General features: G+C 42.4%; 1 protein-coding gene across 1 annotated transcript in view; it reads left to right on the top strand.

Annotated features, from left to right (window-relative positions):
* Positions 1 to 21,963, top strand: part of ERMARD (ER membrane-associated RNA degradation) — a 38,677-nt gene that overhangs the window by 6,477 nt on the left and 10,237 nt on the right. The window contains exons 4-10 of the mRNA XM_015415400.1: positions 3,354 to 3,443; positions 5,695 to 5,792; positions 8,558 to 8,694; positions 12,094 to 12,208; positions 13,154 to 13,256; positions 14,291 to 14,320; positions 18,577 to 18,747. Coding sequence (XP_015270886.1) covers positions 3,354 to 3,443; positions 5,695 to 5,792; positions 8,558 to 8,694; positions 12,094 to 12,208; positions 13,154 to 13,256; positions 14,291 to 14,320; positions 18,577 to 18,747 — 744 coding nt within the window. The remainder of the gene's footprint in view (positions 1 to 3,353; positions 3,444 to 5,694; positions 5,793 to 8,557; positions 8,695 to 12,093; positions 12,209 to 13,153; positions 13,257 to 14,290; positions 14,321 to 18,576; positions 18,748 to 21,963) is intronic.

Consider the following 21,963-nt stretch of genomic DNA (forward strand, 5'->3'; position numbering starts at 1 on the left):
CCCCCCCGGCACCAAGAATACAGTGCATCACTTACCCCAGACTGAGAGTTCCTATCTACACATTGTGGCTAACAGCCACTGATGAACTTCTGCTCCATATGCTTATCTAATTCCCTCTTGAAGCTGTCCATGCTTGTAGCCACCACCACCTCCTGTGGCAGTGACTTCCATGTGTTAATCACTCTTTGGGTGAAAGAAGTACTTCCTTTTATCTGTTCTAACCCAACTGCTCAGTTCTTGTATTGTGAGAAAGGGAGAAAAGTACTTCTTTCTCTACCTGCTCTGTCCTATGCATAATCTCATAAACCTCGATCATGTCACCCCTCAGCCATTGTTTCTCCAAGCTAAAGAGCCCCAAGCGCTTTAACCTTTCTTCATAGGGAAAGTGTTCCAACCCTTTTCTGTACTTTTCCCAATGCTATAATATCCTTTTTGAGGTGTGGCCAGAACTGTACACAGTACTCCAAATGAGGTCGCACCATTGATTTATACAGAGGTGTTAAGATACTGGCTGATTTGTTTTCAATTCCCTTCCTAATAATCCCCAGCATAGTGTTGGCCTTTTTTATTGCAGTCGCACACTGTCTAGATATTTTCATTGAGTTATCTACTACGACTCCAAGATCTCTCTCTTGGTCAGTCTCTGCCAGTTCGGACCCCCTCAATGTGTATTTATATTTAGGATTTTTGGCTCCAATGTACATCACTTTACTGGACTCTTACTCTTTTCAGCCGCTACAGACAGACTAACATGGCTACCCATCTTGTTCTGCTTCTTCATCTGACTGTGAAAGGGTTGTGGGCTGAGTCTGATTAACAGCTGTGTTCAATATTTAAGTGTTTGGGGAAGTTTACTGTAGGAATAAATGTAGAAGCAGTCAGAGGGGCAGCTTGTGCTTTCATTAGCCCTCCGGTGGAACATTCCACACTTCACGTACTTATTGGCCACGGTCACACATGCCAGAAAATGTGTGTGTGGGGGGAGTTGTGGCTATTTGCAGCAGCGCAATTAGCTGCACGACAACGTGATCAGATGCGTCAGCGGCAACCCACAGTTCCGGCCTTTGGCATGTGCGCAGCAACAAAGACGGCCGGAGGGAAAAGCTGCGTCGGCGTGATCACACCAAGGGAGTCCAGAAGCAGTCCATGGCAAACCGTTTGCTACTACCTTCGAGGAGGTATTTTTTTATTGCGCATTTTCGGCGGCATGCCACGGGTTGGCCACGGGTGCGCTCCACTTGCCAGATGTTGTGGTGTGATCGCACCTGGAAAATCCGCCATCCAATCGTGGCTCTCCCGCGGCAAATTCGCCATGTGAGCGGGGCCATACTTTGTTTTCCAGGAGTTTAGAGTGTGACAAAGCATATTGCACGTGCCATGTGCTGTCTGAAGAAGAGGGTGTCTGCTGTGAAGCTGGGTGCTTGGCAAGCTGCATGGGGGCAGGAAGGAGGGAGTGGGCTCTGGGTGGGCTTCCTTACCTACCATTCAGCAGTGGAGTCTGTAATTGCTGAGTGGAAAGAGAGGAGGGAAGAGAACCAGGCAAAGGAGAAGGCCCAGCCTAATACTCGCTCACTCCTCTCCATTCTCCCATGCAGAGAACATTGATGCCTCTTCTCCTCAAACCAAAGGCAGGATTACACTGCAAGTAATCTGAGTAATTTAGGTGGTCAAGATGTTAAATGTTTGGGGGGGGGGGAGCAATACTGTTGAACCAATTCTACTCAGCATAGGAATATGATTATAGTATTTAAAATGAAGGCATCTTCCTCCTCCTGCCTTGTACTTGCTATTTTATTTACTAAATATTCAGCTTTTAGTCCTAAAAGCAGTACCTTTTTCCAGCTCTTTTTACTGTCAAAAAGATTTTCATTATCTATTTCCATGCATAGCAAAATAATATTTTTCATTCATTCAGCAATAGCGTCCTCTTAAGTAAAAATGATAATTCCAGTGGAGCAGAAAGACAAGTTTGACTGAACATATTTATTTTTTGCTATAGTCTAAAACATAGGTTTCCCTTGCTCGAAAGCCAGTGGAATCCAACTCTAGGGATGCGGTGTTCATTTCTGTTTCCAAGCGAAGAGCCAGCACTGTCCAAACATGTTTCCGTGGTCATGTGGCCGGCATGACTAGACGCTGAGGCGCACGAAATGCAGTTACCTTCCCACCGTAGTGGTACCTATTTATCTACTTGCAATTTCTTGCTTTTGAACTGCTAGGTTGGCAGGAGCTGGGACCAGAGACGGGAGCTCACTCTGTCATGTGGCACTCGGGGCTCGAACTGCTGAACTACCGACCTTCTGGTCAGCAGTTCAGCGTCTTAACCACTTGAGCCACTCCAGCAGTCTAAAACATACCCACGAATATTAAATGTTTAGAGGCTGAGAAGGTATGTAGAGTAGCATCTTTAAAAAGACAGATCTTTTATTTGCCTATAGAGATGCTGACAGCAAAATACACACACAGCATGGGCCACACCAGTAGCCAAACAAATATGGGCAAAAGGCCTATGGTGCAAGAAACAGAATCTTCATTGGAAAATAATAGGTAAAAAGCATTTTTATATTCCAGTCCCTATGCAATATAATTAAAAGCTTGATAAAATAAAAGTATTTGCTTGGCACCTTGATTTCCATCACATATTAGGCTTTATAAGTAATAAAGGCCTGCCTGGACATAAAGGCAGCATAAAAGTTTAAAATAATATTGATAAAGCAGTTCTCAGGCTCAGAGCAAACTGTAAAACAGATAAAAAGATGGATCCCCTTAGTTAAAAGTCTGAGTAAAATAGGGTTGCCAGCCTCCAGGTGGGGCCTGGGGATCTCCCGGTTTTACCACTGATCCCCAGCCGACAGAGATCAGCTGCTTTGAAGGGTGGGCTCTATGGCATTGTACTATGCTGAGGCCCCTCCCCTCCCCAAACCACGCCCTCTCCTGGCTCCACCCTCAAAGTCTCCAGGTATTTTCCAACCCAGGCTTGGCAACCCTAGAGTAAAATGAAATGCTTTCGGCCAGGCACCTAAAGGAAAGTAGGGTAGGCATCTGGTGAACATCAAGGGGGATGGAAATCCAAAAGTGGAGTGCTGCTACCGAAAAAGATTTGTTGCTGGTCACCCAACTGGTTCACCTCTCCAGGTGAGTCCACAGAGAGCAGTTCTTCAGAAGAGGCTCTTAACGGTTGTGGTGGACTATAGAGTTTTACAGTATGGTGTTACATTAGTCAGTAGATGGTGTTACAGTAGTCCAATCTATATGTAATCAGTACATGGGTTACTGTGGTCAAATATATTGTAAATAAAATTAATTTTGTTACAAGTTTTATGAAATAAATAAAATACTTTTTTTGTTTGTAGGTGTTCTTACTTATTGGCAAAGATTGTCCATTTCTTCTAAGAGACCTACTTGCATCTTGGGAACTTTCCACAATATTTGGGCAATCAGTGGTGAGTGCTTGGTTTTTGAAATCTGTATTGCTTATAAACAAAGCTTTCTGTTTTATCCAATAGTGGGATTTCAAGAATATCAGTATTCGCAGGCGTATTGTAGTTCATTTTTGATCCATAGGGATCCACAAATTGCAGAGGGGTCCATGAATTTTGGCTAGACCTGGTAACCAAGCATTGGTTTTTTGTTTACTTGATCTGCAAAAGCAAAGTGAGGGACTCTCCTGGAAACGTCCCACTGAATAGACCTGGGTAGGATTCTGAGTAAACCTGATAAGAAAGTGCGTTTCAGGAAAGAGACGGTGACAGGTATGTGCATCCATAGGAGTCCTCCAAGGCTTTGACATGAATGCTAAGGCCCTATATAAGAAGCAGCCTTCAGCTATTAAAATGTATTACTCTTGTGGCAGAGTATAGCAGAGGCTTTCTTTATAACTTGAAAAAATGGCGCTCATTTTTGTAAACCTTTTTCGTTCTTACATGCCACAGATAACCAGGCAAGTGACTAGTAGAGAGTTAGTACAATAAAAGTATTGTTGTACTTATTCTTGCTACATGACATGACTCTAGAGCAGGGGAGAGCAATAGTCCAAATGACAATAGCAGGTGTGATACGGTTTGGTGTGACATGCAGAGGGGGAGTAGGCATAGAGAAATCAGCATTGGTAATGAGATAGGAAACCTAGCTTTCTATCCAGCTGGATGCATTGTCTAGAGAGCGTCATTATCAGTTGCAGTTCAGCTAATGTCATTCAGCATCTGCAATCACTCCACTTCCCAATATATAGGACAGATGGACTCACATTCTAACTGTATCTGAGAAAGTGAGCAGTGACTCATGAAAACCCATACTCTGCCATAAATTTTGTTAGTCTTTAAGGTGCTACTGGACGCTTGCTCTTTTCTACTGCTGTTAGTCAATCAGGCTATCCATCTTGGAGGATCCTTCTAGTGTATAATGGAACTTTGTTATTGTTTTTACTAGGGGCTCCTCAGAAGTGGAGAATTGCTTAAGTACCCCCCTCTCCCAGACTTGTAGAAAGATGAATTTCCCCTGAACATTTTGCAATGCCTCAGTTCCTGTTAAGAATACCTAACCAATGCACGTTCACTGAGGCCAGGACAAGCAGATGTGTTGGAATATACAAGTTCTATAAGTGCGCCACCTTGAAGATGATCAGAAGAACAGTTGAAAGACTGCTAGTTAGCATAGCTAGATTAGGAACTTCTCACAATTTCAAATTGTGTCCTTCCTGTCTCCTGATTGGCTCTTTGGAGACTTCCTGCTCCAACTGAGCCCTCCTCCTTCATTCGTCTCTCTCACAGCTAGGGCTGCCAAATCCCCCCAGGGGGCGGATTTCCCCCCGCTTTGGAGGCCCGATTTCCACCCCCGCGGAATCGGGCCCCGGGGAAACCCCACCCCCGCGTGCACGTCACCCGGATATGACGTCGCACGCTGGGGGCGGGGCCACAGCCATTTGAGGGGAAAACTCTATGTTCTCCCCTCAAATGGCTGTGGCCCCGCCCCCAGTGTGCCCGGTATCATGACGTCACATCTGGGTGATGTAGATGCGGCGCGCGCTTTGCGCGCACACACACCGGGAGCTGCCCAGGAGTCCCCCGCCAAGGAGGTGAGTGCCATTTGGCAACCCTACTCACAGCAGTTAGTCAATCAGTTAAGCCTCTCTTCTTCTCTGTTCTATCGGAGTTTATTTCTTCTTCAATAAACCAAGTTATTTTCTTTAAACAGTTGGTGCTCCATTCCTCTGCATGTTTAAACTCTGCCAACATTGTTACCTTAGCATTGCTAGCAACTAGGTTTACAAAACTGTAATGATATAATCAGTTCTTACATGTGCTTGGTAGAGGGAATGCAAATGATGGAGATATTAATAATATATATTTGTAATATCAGTTTGTTTTTCACTTTTGACAAATATTTTATATCATATGAACATTTTAGTTTCCATATATGGCTATCCTGTGCATGGCCTACACATCTGGGGCAACCCACTGAACTCAATGGTCTTACTCCTAAATAAACATGCATAGAATTATGTTTATCTCAATTTGTAAATATATGACCATGAACACATGGGTATGAGCTTGTAATTACTAAATAGGTTCCATAAATTTGAAAACTGTACCAAATGCATCTCTTTCAGACAAATGCAAACCTCAATTTCTTAGCAGTAGAAATGGGTCAGAGTTTATGTAAATACTTATTATAGTTGTGCTTTATCCAAATTAGATGGATGTCCTGAGAGTATTCATTGGGTCTCCAGATGGTCTAAATCTTCGCAATATTTTGTGGCATGGATTTGCATCCCCTCAAGAAATTCCTACAAAGTAAGGGTTCACATTAAATGAATTATGTTTTCTTCTCCATATCTTTTATAGTAGGCATGTTGACACAGTAAACTGGTTTTAAAAATGCTGTATTTGCCTGCAGTTCTACATATAGGCAGGCAGTTTATATCACATTAAACCCAATGATGTTTAAGCAGCTTAAATTAGTGTGGATTTGCAGCCTTAAGTGCATTTCTGAAATGCTTTCCTTCATTGCTTCCCTTTTTGGCTTTAACTGAAATACTCATCAGTTAAAACAGACAAACTGGCAATTTGTTTATTATATTTCCACCCTTCTTTGGAGGCATCTAGATCAGGGCGGAACGGCAGTGCTGTTGTTGTTAGACCTGTTGGCGGCGTTTGACACAGTCGACCATCAGCTACTGATCCACCGCCTTGCCGACATTGGGGACAAAGGGTGGCACTGGGTGAACAGCTATCCCAAAGACACCCACTGGTTTGTGGAGTGCCCCAAGGGACAGTGCTGTCCCCAATGCTCTTTAACATCTATATGCGCCCCCTTGCCCAGATTGCCCATAGGCATGGGCTGGGATGTCACCAGTACGCAGATGACACCCAGCTCTATCTGTTGTTGGGCAGTCAGTCTGACACCAAACTGGAAGATCTGGACCAGGCGTTATAAGCTGTGGCTGGTTGGTTTAGGCTGAGCCAACTGAAATGGAATCCGACGAAGACGGAGGTCCTGTGCCTGGGTCGGAATGGGCCAGGGTTAGGGATCCTGCTCCCGACCTTCGATGGGGCACCATTGGTGCCAGCGCTGGAGGTTAGGAGTTCGGGAGTGCTCCTGGATGCCTCCTTAACTATGGAGGCCCAGGTAGCAGCCACTGCCAAATCGACCTTTTACCATCTTTGACTGATCAGGCAGTTGGTTCCCTTTCTCAAACGTAACGACCTGGCAACATTGAACCATGCGATGCTCACCTCAAGATTCGACTACTGTAATGCTCTCTACATGGGGCTGCCCTTGTCTCAAATCAGGAAGCTGCAGCTGGTGAAAAATGTTGCGGCCAGGCTTTTGATGGGGCTCTCTAGATAGGAACACATACAGCCTGTGCTGGAGGCATTGCACTGGCTCCCAATAGCATACCGGATTCGTTTCAAGCTGCTGGTTCTTACCTTAAAAACCCTATATGATCAGGGACCTACATACCTGAGGGACCGCCTTTCCCTGCATGTTCCCCAGAGAGCACTGCGGTCAGGGGCTCAGAACCGGCTGGCTCTCCCAGGACTTAAGGAAGCTAGGCTGTCGACGACCAGGACCAGGGCTTTCTCAGTGGAGGCCCCCTCCTGGTGGAATGAGCTCCCGGAGGAGATCAGGGCCCTGCGGGATCTTTTACAGTCCCACAGGGCCTGTAAAACGGAGCTCTTCCACCAGGATTTTGGGTGCCGCCACCATCACCAATGAAGAATATTGGATGGTTGAATGGGAGAGGGCCCTGGATTCTGGAAATTACCACCAACTGCCTAAAGAACTGCCTGCTAGGACAATAAAAATGAACACTGTGAGCTGACTGCAAGCTGAGAACTTTGAATAATGGCTGCTACCATCATATGAACGACGACTACTAGCACTTTATTATGGTTTTAGAACTGTTTTAATCGTAATTTATGTAATTCATCTGTTTTTATGTAAGCCGCCCTGAGCCGGCCTTGGCTGGGAGGGCGGGGTAGAAATTCAATAAATAAATAAATACATAAATACATAAATGTATTGATTTTATGTAAACTGCCTTGAGCTGTACTCGGCTGGGAGGGCTGGGTAGATATCCAATAAATAAATAAATAAATAATAAAGGTGCCACTGGACTCAAACTTTGTTCAGATAACAGCTGTCTGACTACTTGAGGTATCATAGACCAGAGAGATGAGAGCTCTTGTGTATCCCCCCCCCCGAAATGATTCTTTAAATTCATATGGCCAATGACTAAAACAGATATTGAGCTGATATTAATATGGTATGATAATTAGGTGCATTTATGCTCCATTAATTTAATTTTTTGAAGAAAAAGGCTCTAATAGTGATGAAGGAGAGCAGGCCAGTAGTCAGGATCTGGGATGGGGAAGACTGTGAGACATTTAGCCAATGACCTATTACTGTTGTTAAAAACACATATATTTTTGTCTTAAAACAAAAAATTCTGAGAACTAACAAAATAAAAAAGCACACAGAAAGGTATAAATAAGCAGCATGGAAACCAACCTTTCCTGGTATTTGGTTTTCTTGTATAGGTGACCATTACTAGAGTTCGGCTTTTAAAAAAAAATAGTGACTGGGAAACTTTTAGAAATTTGCAAAGCAATACTGCCTCACAAATGTTGTTACTGGAGAATGTTTCAGTGCCAGGGTGTCAAACATAAGGCCTGGGGGCCAGAATCGGCCTGTCCGGGGCTCTTACCCACCCCTCAAGCAACTGGTATGTATAGAAATGTAAGGTACTCCCCCTTTATTGGGGCTTTTATGGGTTCCCCAGTAAAACAATTGATTTCACTGCTAGGAATCAATTGATTTTGTTTATATTTAGAATAAAAAATAATATTGTTAATTGGGTTTGCCTGTGTCCTTTTTAAAGTTTATATCTCTGGTACATGGCATTACATTTTATGGCACACGTGGCCTGCCCTAACAAAGCGACATTTATGTCAGATCCGGCCCTCGTAACAAATGAGTTTGACACCTCTGTTTTAGTGTATGTTTGTGTGTAGCCATATATATTGTTAATCTTATTATATGTCATTTTCCCTAGATATTCTTCTATGCTGGTTCTTTTAACTGTAGGACTGGGGCAACTTTTATCCAATTATCTTCTGCAAACTCAGTCTGATTTAGTCCATCGACCTTATGGATTGTTCACAAACCTAAAAGAGTTGCATGTTTTTCCAGGTATGAACATTATGGCTGGCTGTTAGAGGTAATTTAATGTTATCAATTATACTTTTTTGTTTTTGTTTATATACACTTGTTCAGATACTCATATCAATGCAAAAATTTGGACTCTGTACTTACTGCACCCAGAAGCCTACTGTGGTGAGAAAAGCAGCAGACATCTGGCATTGCTGTCAAAATTTAGTCAAAGTTTTAATAACTGAAATAATAACCAAAATCTTGAATACAAGCATGAATTTTTCAGATTTTCCCAAGTGATTTGGGTTCTTTCCTGATTGCACAGTAAAATAATGGTGGACATCACACATCACATAGGTAATCTTGGCAGGACATTTATGAGTCTCTTTCTTCCACCCCCAATAACATGCAATAATATGTGCCTTATCCTATATACATATTTGCCCTACGTATTGGCCATTTCCAGCTCTCCCATTGGCTCTGCTGTGCGCTCCATTAGCCAGTCAACCACCACTCAAGAATACTTGTGTGCCATTAGCTGGGTGCTGGGTCTGCTCCTCTTCCCCAGCCACTGCCACCTCAGCCACTGTTCCCTGTCAGAATAACTGCCAAAATGGCTGTCTTTCATGATGAAGACACTTCCCCTGCTTGGCTTCTGTGGGTCTAACTTTTCCCTCAGTGGTTGTTGCTAGGCAACCAAGCTTGCTTCTGTCAGTAAAAGGGAAAAGCCAGGATGCCCTTTCCAGGCCTTTGTGGGGAACTCACTGGGGCCAGTCCTGACTAGGGTTGCCAGCTCTAGGTTGGGAAATTCCTGGAGATTTTGTTGTGGAGTCTACGGAAGCCAGGGTTTGGGGAGGGGAGAGGCCTCAGCTGAACAGAATGCCATAGAGTCTTTGGCAATCGCCATGGCAGTCGCTTTCTCCTGTACCTCTGGGAGAAACCTGCCAGCGCCCACGGCGGGGAGGGGGTGTGATCGTCCACGCCATCCCAGGAGCCCGGGAGAAGGGCTCCCAGCCATGGGGTGCTAGAGAGCTCCCCCCCAGCGAGAAAAGCCGGTGGGGGGCTACTCCAAGCCCTGACGGTCCCACCGTGGAGCGTCCCGTATGGGAACAAGATCAGCACATCAGAGCAAGCATTTGGTGATCAAGCGATGCTAGACACAAGTGAGCAATCATTGAAAATGTGAGTTTAAGTACAAACGAGAACAACGAAAAGCATTCGGCTCCCCCAAAAGAAAACGGGGGGGAGGGGACTCTCCCTTGCTAAGAACTGTTTACAGGCAATTCTACAAAAGGGGGGGGTATTATAAAAAGCTACTGGATTAAAATAAAGAGACTGTAAGAGCTTACCACGTTATAAAAGAACTTCCAGAGACTTTGACAAACTTTTGATAAAAGTAAACAACTCTTAAATATGGCGCCGCCGAAGGATTCTAGAGACAAACAAGTGAATGTAAGGCTTCTTCCCGGAAGTTTCAGCCCTGCGAGTTCTGTCCCTAGACAGGACTAAACTGAGGAGCTCCAAAGGCTGTTGTCGGAAGCACTTTGCCCTCTGCTGGAGAAAATTACGGCAATTGACAACAAGCTCGATACACAACAAAAGCAAATGGTTGCAAATATGCAGAAAATCGATAAAATGGAGCAGGAGCTTAAAGAGATTGATACCAACTCAAAAAAGATGGATAAAAAACTGCAGGCACTGGGGGAAAAGTGCCAAATCGAAGAGTCTCGAGTACTACAGCTGCAAATGGAAAGAGCAAGCTATGTCTTGATACTTCAAAGTATCTAGGAAGAGAGAGGAGAGAATCTGAGACAGATCGTTGGCGACGCTTTCGCTCCCATGGCAGAGATGACATCGGATCAACTCCAAAGCGAAATAGATATGATCAATAGATCGTATTCAGAATTTATCAGAAAGAGCAATCTGCCAGGGAAAGTTATAATAAGATTCTCTTGAAGAAAAGTGAGAGACCAACTATTGAAAGCATCTAATGGAGCTTCCTTGAAGATAAAAGACAAAGATATAAGAGTACTGAAGGACGTTCCATTTGAGATAAGGAGGAAAAGAAGGAAATAGTAAGACTTGGCTCTATTTTTCCAAAAAGATGATGTTGCCTACAGATGGTTAACACCCAAGGGCCTAATCTTTAGATATGCAAATGGTAAAGAAAGGATTGACTCTGTTGAAAAGGCTTGTGAGTTTTTGCGTCAACACAGCAGTCCAGCAGGAGAAGGTGCGACTGAAGATGCCAAAGAGAGCGAAGAAGGAGAGGCTGGATCTTCTGAGGAAGACTCTGACTCTAAATTGGGGGGGGGGGCGGGTCCTAAACAAAGCTATTGAGACAGAGAGGGGGGAAAATAGATTGTTAATGTACTCTGGAATATCTAAAAATAAGTTTATTACATATCGTTCTACAGCCTTTTTATGAAACCAGAAAAGTTGATGAAGCATTTAAATGTTTAAATAAATAGATGATCATTTTCAACGAAAGTTAACTTGTGTTTAAGTTTAAAGGTAACTTTGTAAACGTACGTATGATCACCGTCTCATGGGTTTTTAGAGGGTTTCCTTTACTTTCTCCCATAGATGTAGTTCCCCTTTCCTGAATTTTCTGTTTGTAGTTTTTAGAATGTAGATATTAGAAAATGCAATAAAAAACATCCCCTTCAGGGGGTACAAAAAAAAAAGAATGCCATAGAGTCCACCCTCCAAAGCAGTTATTTTCTCCAGGGGGAGAGATAGATCTGTTGTCTGGAGTTCAGTTGTGATACCAGGCAATATCACAGCCAGTGTGGTATAACCGTTAACACTTCAGAGCAGGGTCTGCCAGACCCAGGTTCTTGCTGTGGAAGCTGAGTCAGTGATTTCGGATCAGTCACAGACTTTCAGCCTAAACTACCTCACAGGGTTGTTGTGCAGATCAAAAGGGGGAGAGGAGAATGATGTAAGCTGCTTTGGTTCCCCATTGCAGAGAAAGACTGTACTTTTCCTCCTTTGGAACCATTGTTGCCAATCTCCAGGTGAGGGCTGGAGATCACTCAGAATTACAACTGCTCTTCAGATGGGAGATATCAGTTCCCCTGGAGAAAATGGTGGACTCTGTGTCATTATAGGCTGCTGAGGTAACCACAGCAAATTGATGCTGAGTGCCCAAGGCCGAGGCACCTGCCTAGAGCTCGTTGTATTTAAGTGGACCTTATTCTTAGTAATAAATAATCCCTCTTCCTCAAATGTGACAAAGCTTCATATTACAGTGCACACTCCTTTTTTGCTCTTTTTAGATCTTAGTCATGAACTGCTCTCCTTGGCTGAAGAATTAGTAGTCACTAGAGCTCGTTGTATTTAAGTGGACCTTATTCTTAGTAATAAATAATCCCTCTTCCTCAAATGTGACAAAGCTTCATATTACAGTGCACACTCCTTTTTTGCTCTTTTTAGATCTTAGTCATGAACTGCTCTCCTTGGCTGAAGAATTAGTAGTCAAATCTAGTATTGTATTAAGAACTATGCGGCCTTTCTGGATTACTGCATTAACTTTATTCAGACAACACAGGTAAAAAGCTGTTATATTTTTCTAATAGTTTTTAAAAGTGTTTGTAACAGAATGTGTTTAAAGGTATTGGGGTCCAGGGCATCACCTATTAAATTTAGAGAGTTAATTTTCTAGTAATATCAAAAATGTGTAGATGGTGTAGCTGCCACATTCAAGAAGCACCTAGCAATCAGATTTGCTTTGCACAGAGCAAAAACTATTGGAAGCAGCTAGAGAAGGTGATTGTATCTAACAAAAAGGGCAGAGACTGCTCAACCATTCTGTGTTAACAAAAGATTAATTGAAAGACACCTGCTTTGCAACAGCTCATGAAATATTTATGGTTTTAGGGCTTCACTCAGCAAACATAAGTGTAAAAAAGGCAGAGTACAGAGACAGAAAATGGGGGGGGGGGTAGTGCAAGAATTGCAACCAAGTTTGTGTCTCACTGTACTGACAGGACCTCATCTAGTGCTCAGAATGCACCATATAGGTACTGCCTAGACTGTAGGATTTCCTGATGGTAATGCTCAGTTCCCATTGCTATTACCTCATTTGTATTTATTTCCTCCTTCTTCCCTGGAACTTTTATCTGATGTACATAATTTATTTCGGGTCCCCCCCCTCTTTTGTCTGTACAAGTTGCTCTACCATGGAGTAGCTGGTCTCCTTGGAATGAAAAAAACCCACCACCCTGAAATTCCATAAGGGACTTAGGGAAGACTTCTAAAATAGCTAGATATGCATTCTTTATAATACTTGTGTATGTTGGCCTTTTGTTTTTCTTAATCTTTTTAAGTGCCAAGGTTGCACAATGCCCATTTAACTCCCCCCCCCCCCATTTCACATTGCTTCCACACTTATAATCTGTCTTTCAATGAGACTTTCCAGTAAGGACAAACTGTATGAATTTAGAATACCTGATGTGCATTAGAAATCAGTTTCCCTGTAATGTTTCTCTTGTAGGTATGCAGACTGTGTTATGTTGTTACTTCCTCAGCTGGAAAGTGGACTTCGATTACTTTTCACAACAGTTAATAAATGTCCAAGCAGACTAATCACAGCTGAGGTACTTTTTTGGGGGGGTCACCTTTGTTGGACACTTTTATTTCCAGGTGCATTTACTTAATGGTCCTCTATTTTTTTGCAGGTACTACATAACATTTTTAATAAGTAGGTAATAATTCTGTGTGTCATCAACTTTCATGTATTAATTTTGAGAAGAATAATGGGAAATTTTTATTTACTGCTTTCAGTTTCATTAGTTTGGTTCAGCATGTCTCTTTGTTCATTGTCTTCCGTTACTTATTCCCTTTTCTGTTCAGTTCCATTTTATTTTATTCATGGCATCAGCCAGCTGTCTCATTCCTTTCAGGCACGTAAACGTATTGCTTGTTCCCATGAGTTTATCTTGCAAAGTACATTCTTTCTTTCAGTTCTCCTTGGGCACTACAAGGTCAGGTCCTTTTACAGAACACAAAGGTCCTACAGCTTTTGCAGGAAATCTGTTGCTCTTAGAAAGCAAAGTTGTCCTTACACTTGGCAAAATTGATTTTATTTACATTTCTTATTTGTCTCAACCTCAATACATTGGTTCTAGCGACAAAACACTAGTATATAGAACATGATAAAATACCTGTTCGTTGTTCATATCAGATCAAATATTTCCATTGCTTGCAAGAAGTTCTTGGTTAAGGGTGGATTTTGATGAAGGGCACTTTGTGGAAAGCTGTTGATAACAGGTAACTTTGCAGCTTCAGGAACAAATGAACACCATTTGGTTTCTTAGACCCATGAGACTGGGCATGGCACTTGCAGTGCAATCCTATGCAGATTTATTCAGTTTAAGCTTGTTGATTCTACCAGGAAAGGGGGAAGGAGAGAAGAAAGGAGGAAAGCTCAAAAAGGTAGCCCCATAATGAGTCTTGAATGTGTCCTGACATTTTTCAAGAATGATCTCTTAATCGAGGTGACTGTGCTGGTGAACTTGCAAATGCTGTGACCTGATGTTTTCCTCCAGTTTTCCTCCAGTTTTGGCTACTCCTTGTTTCTCCTGAAAATGAAATAGGACAGGTAGTAATGTCTTTGTGTTCTGTTTTCCAGTCCTCTTCTCTGTACACCACTTTTGATGAGGTAAGTTAAACATGTGCCAATACTTATAGTAGATTACCCTTCTAAAACATTTAATTTAGAGCAAATAATTTGGTTCATTGTGAATAAGTATAAGTAGGTACAATAACTGCAGAGTACGGCTTTTATTTTTCATTTAGTTCATGCAGAAGCACAAGGACTTTAGAGCCATGGTCACAAGTAACCTCTGTTGTCCCAGGTCCCTCTGTTTATAACTTAACATGGAAATAAAGGGACCCAGGTTGCTGCTGTTGTCCTTTACGTCTCCACCTCCAGATTACTATCTGATATGGACTGAAATCATATCAATGACAGTTCCTGGGATTGTAAAATTGTGGAGGGGTGGAACAAGGCTGTCATGTCTAACCTCCCATACAAAGCAGAAACATCACAACATAACATAACATCTTTTCATATCTTTTTGACCGGTCTGTTTTACGATTCTTGTTGGCTACTGGTCAGTCATATGTGTCCCCTTCCCTTGTTTTCTTTCCCCCCTGGCTGGTATTGGATGCTACATTTGGACGTTTAGCTACAACCTGCTCCACAGGGATCGATGATCTCCACTGAGGTCTGATTGGTTGCCATGCCATCTCCTTGTCAATATTCAGGGCCTTAGGTGGCTGCCAGGACTGTTCCGCTTTGATGACATCAGACCTGTCTATGATGATATTTTGGCTTTAGGGAATCTATCTCAGTTTTTATATTGACTGCTAGCATGTCACACAAATCCTTTTGCTGGGATTTATGAGACTGAAAGGAGTTTGCTGCTTTGCAGTCCAGTCTTCTGTGCAGAATGCAAGTGCATTGCAATGAGATTGTTTCATGGTAGGGTGGAAGTAGAGAAGGGAAGAAGGGCATCAGCAGGCCAAGGCTAAAGTCTGTGTAGCAGCCCTGCAGTTTTAGCACTGGTGCAGTGTGATAACAGCAAAAGAATGTTACATCTCCAATGTGATGACATCACATTGTGGATGTCACCGCCTCAAGCCCCGCCTCCAACAGTGACCCGTGGCTACTCCCTCTCCTTCCCCTCCTGTGAGATTTAAAGGGCCCACCGATCAGCTGGACCCTTTAAAACTTGCAGGAGGGGAGGGGGCACAGCAGCTGGCTGCGCACCTGAACTCTTAAACAGCGATGCCACTTGGAACTCAGGCATGCGAGGCCCCCTGCTGCCCAGAGGCATTTAAAGGGATGCTTCTGGGGAGTGGGGTTTGCTCGCCTGAGCTCCATGTAGCACTGCAAATCTTGAATTCGGGGCTCAGAGTGCAGGCCCGCAGCCTGCCACTCCCCCGCAGCATTTAAAGACTTCCTTTAAAGACTTCTGGGGAGATGTGGGGAGGATGCCATGTGGTTGCTCTTTGGGGCGGGGCTTCCCCCAGCCCACCAGGTGGCTGGCGGGTGGGAAGGAGCCCCTCCAAATTGGGAAACCCCCACTAAACCAGGGGAGGGGATCTGGCAACCCTTTGTTTTACAATAAGGCCAGTCACTCATAAACTTCTAATACTTGGCTTCTTTAAACAATTCTTTGGGAACATTTTTATTAATGCAGGATTTGGGTATCATCCACTCCTCAAGTAGTATAATAATGAAGTTCTTAAAATCGTCTGTTTGAAGTAAGCAGTTGTTTGCAATTGGGGTGGATATTTATTGGCAGATACTAGAATCATAAAGTTGGAAGGGACCATACAGACCATCTAGTTCAACCCCCTACCCAATGCAGGACCAGCCTAAAGTATCTCTGACAAATATTCATCCAGCCTTTTCTTGAAAGCTGCCAGTGAAGGGGAGCTTACTACCTCCCTAGGCAACTGTTTCTACCTTTGAACCACTCTGACAGTGAAAAACGTTTTCCTAATATCCAGCCGATACCTTTCTGCATGTAATTTAAACCCATTGCTTTGTGTCCTATCCTCTGCTGCCAACTGAAACAGCTCCTTGCCCTCCTCCAAATGACAGCCTTTCAAATATTTAAAGAGAGCAATCATGTCCCCCCTCAATCTCCTCTTCTCCAAACTAAACATTCCCAAGGCACTTAGCCTTTCCTCGTAGGGCTCAGCCTCCAGACCCCTGATCATCCTCATCACTCTCTTCTGCACCCTCTCGATTTTGCCCACATCCTTTTTGAAGTGAGGCTTCCAGAACTGCACACAGTATTCAAGGTGCGGCCTGACTAAGGCGGTATATAGATGGGCTATGACCTCCTGCGATTTTGATGCTATGGCCCTTTTAATACAACCCAAGACTGAATTAGCCTTTTTTGCCACCACATCACACTGACTGCTCGTATTTAGTTTACAGTCCACTCTTACCCCCAAGATCTCTTTCGCATATACGACCCCCTAGATACGAATCCCCCATCCAGTATTTGTGCTTGACATTTTTGTGGCCCAGATGTAATACTGTGCATTTATCTTTGTTGAATTGCATCCTGTTCGCAACTACCCACTTCTCCAGAGTATTCAGGTCTTGTTGAATTTTAATTTTCTTGGGTGTTTGCTACTTCTCCCAATTTGGTATCATCAGCAAATTTAATGAGTAGCTCTTCTACCCCTTCATCCAGATCATTGATAAAAATATTGAAAAGTACTGGACCCAAAACCGAGCCCTGCGGTACCCCATTGGACACCTCCCTCCAATCTGATGAAATGCCATTGACCACCACTCTTTGGGTATGGTCCTCTAACCAGTTCCCTATCCACCGAACCCAGTCCACAGTCTTCCAGTTTTCCCATCAGAATGTCATGGGGAGCCTTATCAAAAGGCCACATTAAAAATACTCAGCATGTTTTAAAATGGAAATATTAGATATGGTGATTGCAGAAACAACAGTGATGATTAAGGTGGTATTGGTTTTAAAGTAGTTCAATTCCCCCCCCCAAGAAACGATTTTAATTTTCCATAATAAGTAAATGTGAAATATTTACAGTATCTGTAAACACTGAATAATTAGAAGTAATGGGCTCTCCAAATGCCAGTTGTGGGACAGATTTTTTAAAAACATTATTTATAGCCCGCTTTTCTCATTAAGACTCAAGGCAGCTTAAATAGTGTAGGTCAATACATTCAGTACTTCGCAGTTTATCATGCTCCAGGAACGGTGAGCTTCTCTGCTACTCCTCCCTATTACTACACTTCAGCGAGCAAGACTGAATAAACAAGGTATTTTTCCAGATATCAGTCTTAGGGTATTTAAAATTTGATCATGATATTTAGAGCATAATAGCTCTACATTGTGAGGTTGCAATGCAGAAACAGAGCCTGCACTTGAGGAAACGGAGCAGGAGGTGCAGCCACTAGGTGGGGCCTCTAAATCGAAATGCAGGTAGAGAATGCTATGTGTATGACTCCATCTGGCAGGAGGTACTCCTAAGAGTCATTGGTGGCAGCCAGTGGTTTGTAAATAGCACCCCAGGGGAGCACAGGGAAGAGGCATATCACCAAGCAGAGACTTGGCCCAGCCGCAGAGTTCTTCTGACCTTCTGGAGAGCCAATCAAAAGGCTGACTGTTGCCCCTCCCATTCTGCTTCTGCAAGCAAGGACAGAGGCAGTCTATTGCAACTTTACAATTTACAGCTATCATGCTCCAGGGATTATGAGCTTCCCTAGCGCCTTATCCTCTATCATCAGAAACTTTTCTGCAAGTAGGAGTTTGTTTTTGCGGAAAGCAGGCAAATTAATGTATTCTCTCACTTGGGTTTTTTCACAATTGTTCATTATTATTTTTTCCATTGTACTTGTTTTAAGGTACAGGCTGTTATGTTATAAAGTTCTGAATTGTTGACCCTGTGTAACATTGTACACAGCTCTAAAAATAAATGGGGGGGAGGAATCATTGGCCATCAAGTTGGAAATAATAAGGCAATAATGTAACAAAGGTTCCTGTGTCCACTTGAAACATGAAGAATGCCCTAACACTGCAGTTTGTTTTTATAGACTACAGTCTGAAAAGGGGGCACATGAATGGAGAAAAAACCCATGCATCGTCAGGTTTTTGTTCACTGTTCTCACCACAGCAGTTTACACTATCCCATTAGAGATAAGCCACTATTTAGTTTAACAAAGAGCTTGTCTCTTGTGGTGAGGATATTCCTGCAGTAAAAACAACAAGCAAAGCTCTGGTTTGCACACCAGATTTTCTTCCCTAGCGTATGTCAGTTTTTAAAAATTTTAACCTTAAACTTCTTGAGTCATCATCACAGCAAATAAAATCTGATGGTTGCCAGTAAACATACTTCTGTCCTCTTCACACATTTTTGTAGGAATTTCTTTGGGATTTCTTGAACCATCAAGAAGGTCCACGGATTAGAGATCATCTGAGCCATGGAGAAATCAGCTTAAATAATTTCCCAAAAGAAATAGCAAATTCGTTGCTTTCTTTTTCTGTTACACTTCTGGACAGATTTTCCAAGGATAAGATTGCTGCCATTAAGGTAGGAATTGGTTTTGAGTCAACAGATAACATTTATTAAAGTTATGCTTGTTTAGTTTCAGGTGCAGATCATTCTATATTTAGGACATATGTTATTCCCCCAGTAATATGTATCTCTATATTATATAGATTTTTTTGTGGATCCAAAACTTCTAACATGTATTTCCACATGCAAATCAGAACTTTTCAGATTCTCTGTTCCTATTGGAGCCACGTGCATGCCTGGATAAGCTTCTTCTGAAGGTCAGGCTCATGAGAGAAGGTCAGCTCATGGGCAGCATGTAATGCAACATTCAGAGTTGCAACCAGAATAGAAAATCAGCAGACCCCCTGTACACATGTAGAAATGTCTTAGGTGCATGCATAGGGCTTCTTGGATTCTGGCCAATATCCCATTTACTATAACTGCTTATGGGATGACCTGTTCTTAGCGTTAGAGACATAACTGATTTCTTTGTTCTGTTTTCCTAATTTATTACTTGACTGTTTTCAGACAGATCTTCACAGCTAGTTGATTATTCATTGACTATCTTATTACTTCTTCAAAACATATTGCTGTACTCCACTAGAAAGTATGTCCCTTTAATACACTACTATATTTGATGCAGAAAATTTAATATGAAAAAGTATGTTGCAAATGTTTATCTGTGTTAGTAAATTCCATTAAAATAAATGGCAGTAGGTTATAGTTTACATGTTTATTAGTGTGCATATTTTGGTAATAATCATGCCTAATTAATTCTCTTTCAAATCATTTAGTGCCACTTGCAGGACTAATACTGTGACCTCGATGGTGCAGGCTAGCCTACTCTAATCAGATCTCAGAAGTTAAGGAGGGCCAGCATTGGTTAGTACTTGGATGGGAGACCACCAAAGAAGTCCATTGTTGCTCTGCAGAGGCATGCAGACCACCTCTGTTAGTCTCTTGCCTTGAAAACCATATGGGGTCCCCATAAATCAGCTGTAATTTGACAGCACTTTACAGACACAGCATTTGAATGTTTACTAAAGGAGGATTTAATATATTAAAAATAGAGATAAGAATTTTGAAGGAAATACCGTGGAAGATGAGACAGAAAAGGAAGGAATATACATGCCTAAATACTAAACTTGCAGCGAATTCAATCTCTTTTAGATGGTTAGTACCAGAAGGGATCCTTTTCACTTTTGAAGGTCAGAGATTTAGGATCGACTCTTCCTTAAAGACTTTATGGAATGACATGGGAGTAAACTGAGTGGTGGAGAGATGAAGAAAGTGAAGGTTAAGACTGGAATTCCATCAGAGAAAGGAGATGGCTCAGCACAGGATTATTCAACAGCATCAGATGAAGAACTTGAACTTGAACCAGTAGAGAAACTGAATCTGGAATCGAAATCTCAAAGGAAGATAAAAAGAAATAGGTAAGGTAGTAATAAAGGACGTGTGTAATGGATGGAACAACAATAAACATATTTTCAACTAAGAAACTAAATGCAGATGTTACCTGTTTACAAGAAACACATTTAAGACGGAAAGATCAACACTACTTGTCATGTAAGAAACTTAGACTTACTTTTTCATCTTCAGATGAAGTTAAAAAGTATTTATACTTTTGTACTGTAGTATTTATTGTAGCATTTATAAAGGAAGAACTGAAACCTATTTTGATTTTTTCAGCAGAGGATGGGAGATTGTTGTTGGTTGAAATTACTATTGGGGACAAAAAGATTTTATTAGTAATTATACATGCCCCAAATGACCATCAAGGACATTTTTTTGACCTTTTAAAAAAATGTTTTAGCAAGATTCGACTATACGGACATATATGCCTGCTGGAAGATTTCAACACAGTCTTTGGTTATGACCTGGATAGGAAGACTAATAAGAAGATTAAAGCCTCCAAAGGACTTCTTCCAAGATCCTTTTTATAACTTGTTGAAGAATATAAACTAGTTGATGCTTGGAGAGTAAGAGATTATACCTTCTATACCTGGAAGAGACTATACCTTCTATTCTGACAGACACAAATCCTGATCTAGAATTGGTATGTGTTGGACTTCAGTAAGCTTCTTACAGGATATTAAAGAAGTTGATATTTGGCCCAGATCATACGCAGACCATAACCCTTTACTGGTGAAAATAAAGGATGCCCCAAAAATAAGGTGGAGATTAAATGTTCAACTGTTGAAAAATGTACAATTTGTGGAGTATGTTAAAAAGGAAATGAAGTTGTACTTTCAGCAAAACATGAACATGGAAATGTCAATGAGAACTGTCTGGGATGCAAGTAAAGCCTGTTTTATAGTATTGGCAATTAGATTTGTGGCTAGACGAAGACGAGAAAAGAGAAAACACTACCAAGATCTCTTGGATGCATTGAAGAAAAATGAAGGCAACTTGAAAATAGACACTTCAAATGAACATTTAAAAGCTAAAATTAAAGTCCTTCAACACCAGCTTAATTTGTTGCTTTCAAGAAGAAATGGCTAAAAATGTGAAATTTGCTAAACAGAACTATTTTGAACACGCAAATAAATCAGGGTGATGGCTAGCCTAAAAGCTTAGAAAGGAAAGAGAAAAGAGATTGATCCATTCTTTATATGATGGGGATAAGAAGGAGATATTTCAGAAAGAGGAACTAAAGAAAATTGTGCAATCTTTTTATACTCAGCTATATAAAGTAAAGGGTAAAGGTTCCCTTGCTCGAAAGCCAGTCGAATCCGACTCTAGGGTTGCGGTGCTCACCTCCGTTTCAAAGCCGAATAGCCAGCACTGTCCGAAGACATTTCCGTGGTCATGTGGCCGGCATGACTAAACACCAAGGCGCACTGAACGCTGTTACCTTCCCACCGAAGTGGTACCTATTTATCTACTTGCAGTTTCTTGCTTTCGAACTGCTAGGTTGGCAGGAGCTGGAACTAGAGACGGGAGCTCACTCCGTCATGCGGCACACTCGGGTCTCGAACTGCTGAACTACCGACCTTCCACAGCCTGCAGTTCAGCGTCTTAACCACTTGAGCCACCGCAGCTCCGCATCTTCAGGGTTAGGCATGGTTAATACTAGGACGGGAGGCCACCAAGGGTTGCCATACAGAGGCAGAAAATGGCAAACCACCTCCGTTTGTCCCTTGCCATGAAAACTCTATGGGGTCGCGATAAGTCAGCCGCGTCATGACCGCCTTTTCCACCATCATGCCAGTGGTGGCTGTCACTGCATCCTCCCGCAGCAAAGTCTAC

Source organism: Gekko japonicus, unplaced genomic scaffold (genome assembly GCF_001447785.1).
Source record: "Gekko japonicus isolate JY-2015 unplaced genomic scaffold, Gekko_japonicus_V1.1 scaffold1194, whole genome shotgun sequence".
Classification (NCBI taxonomy): Eukaryota; Metazoa; Chordata; class Lepidosauria; order Squamata; family Gekkonidae; genus Gekko; species Gekko japonicus.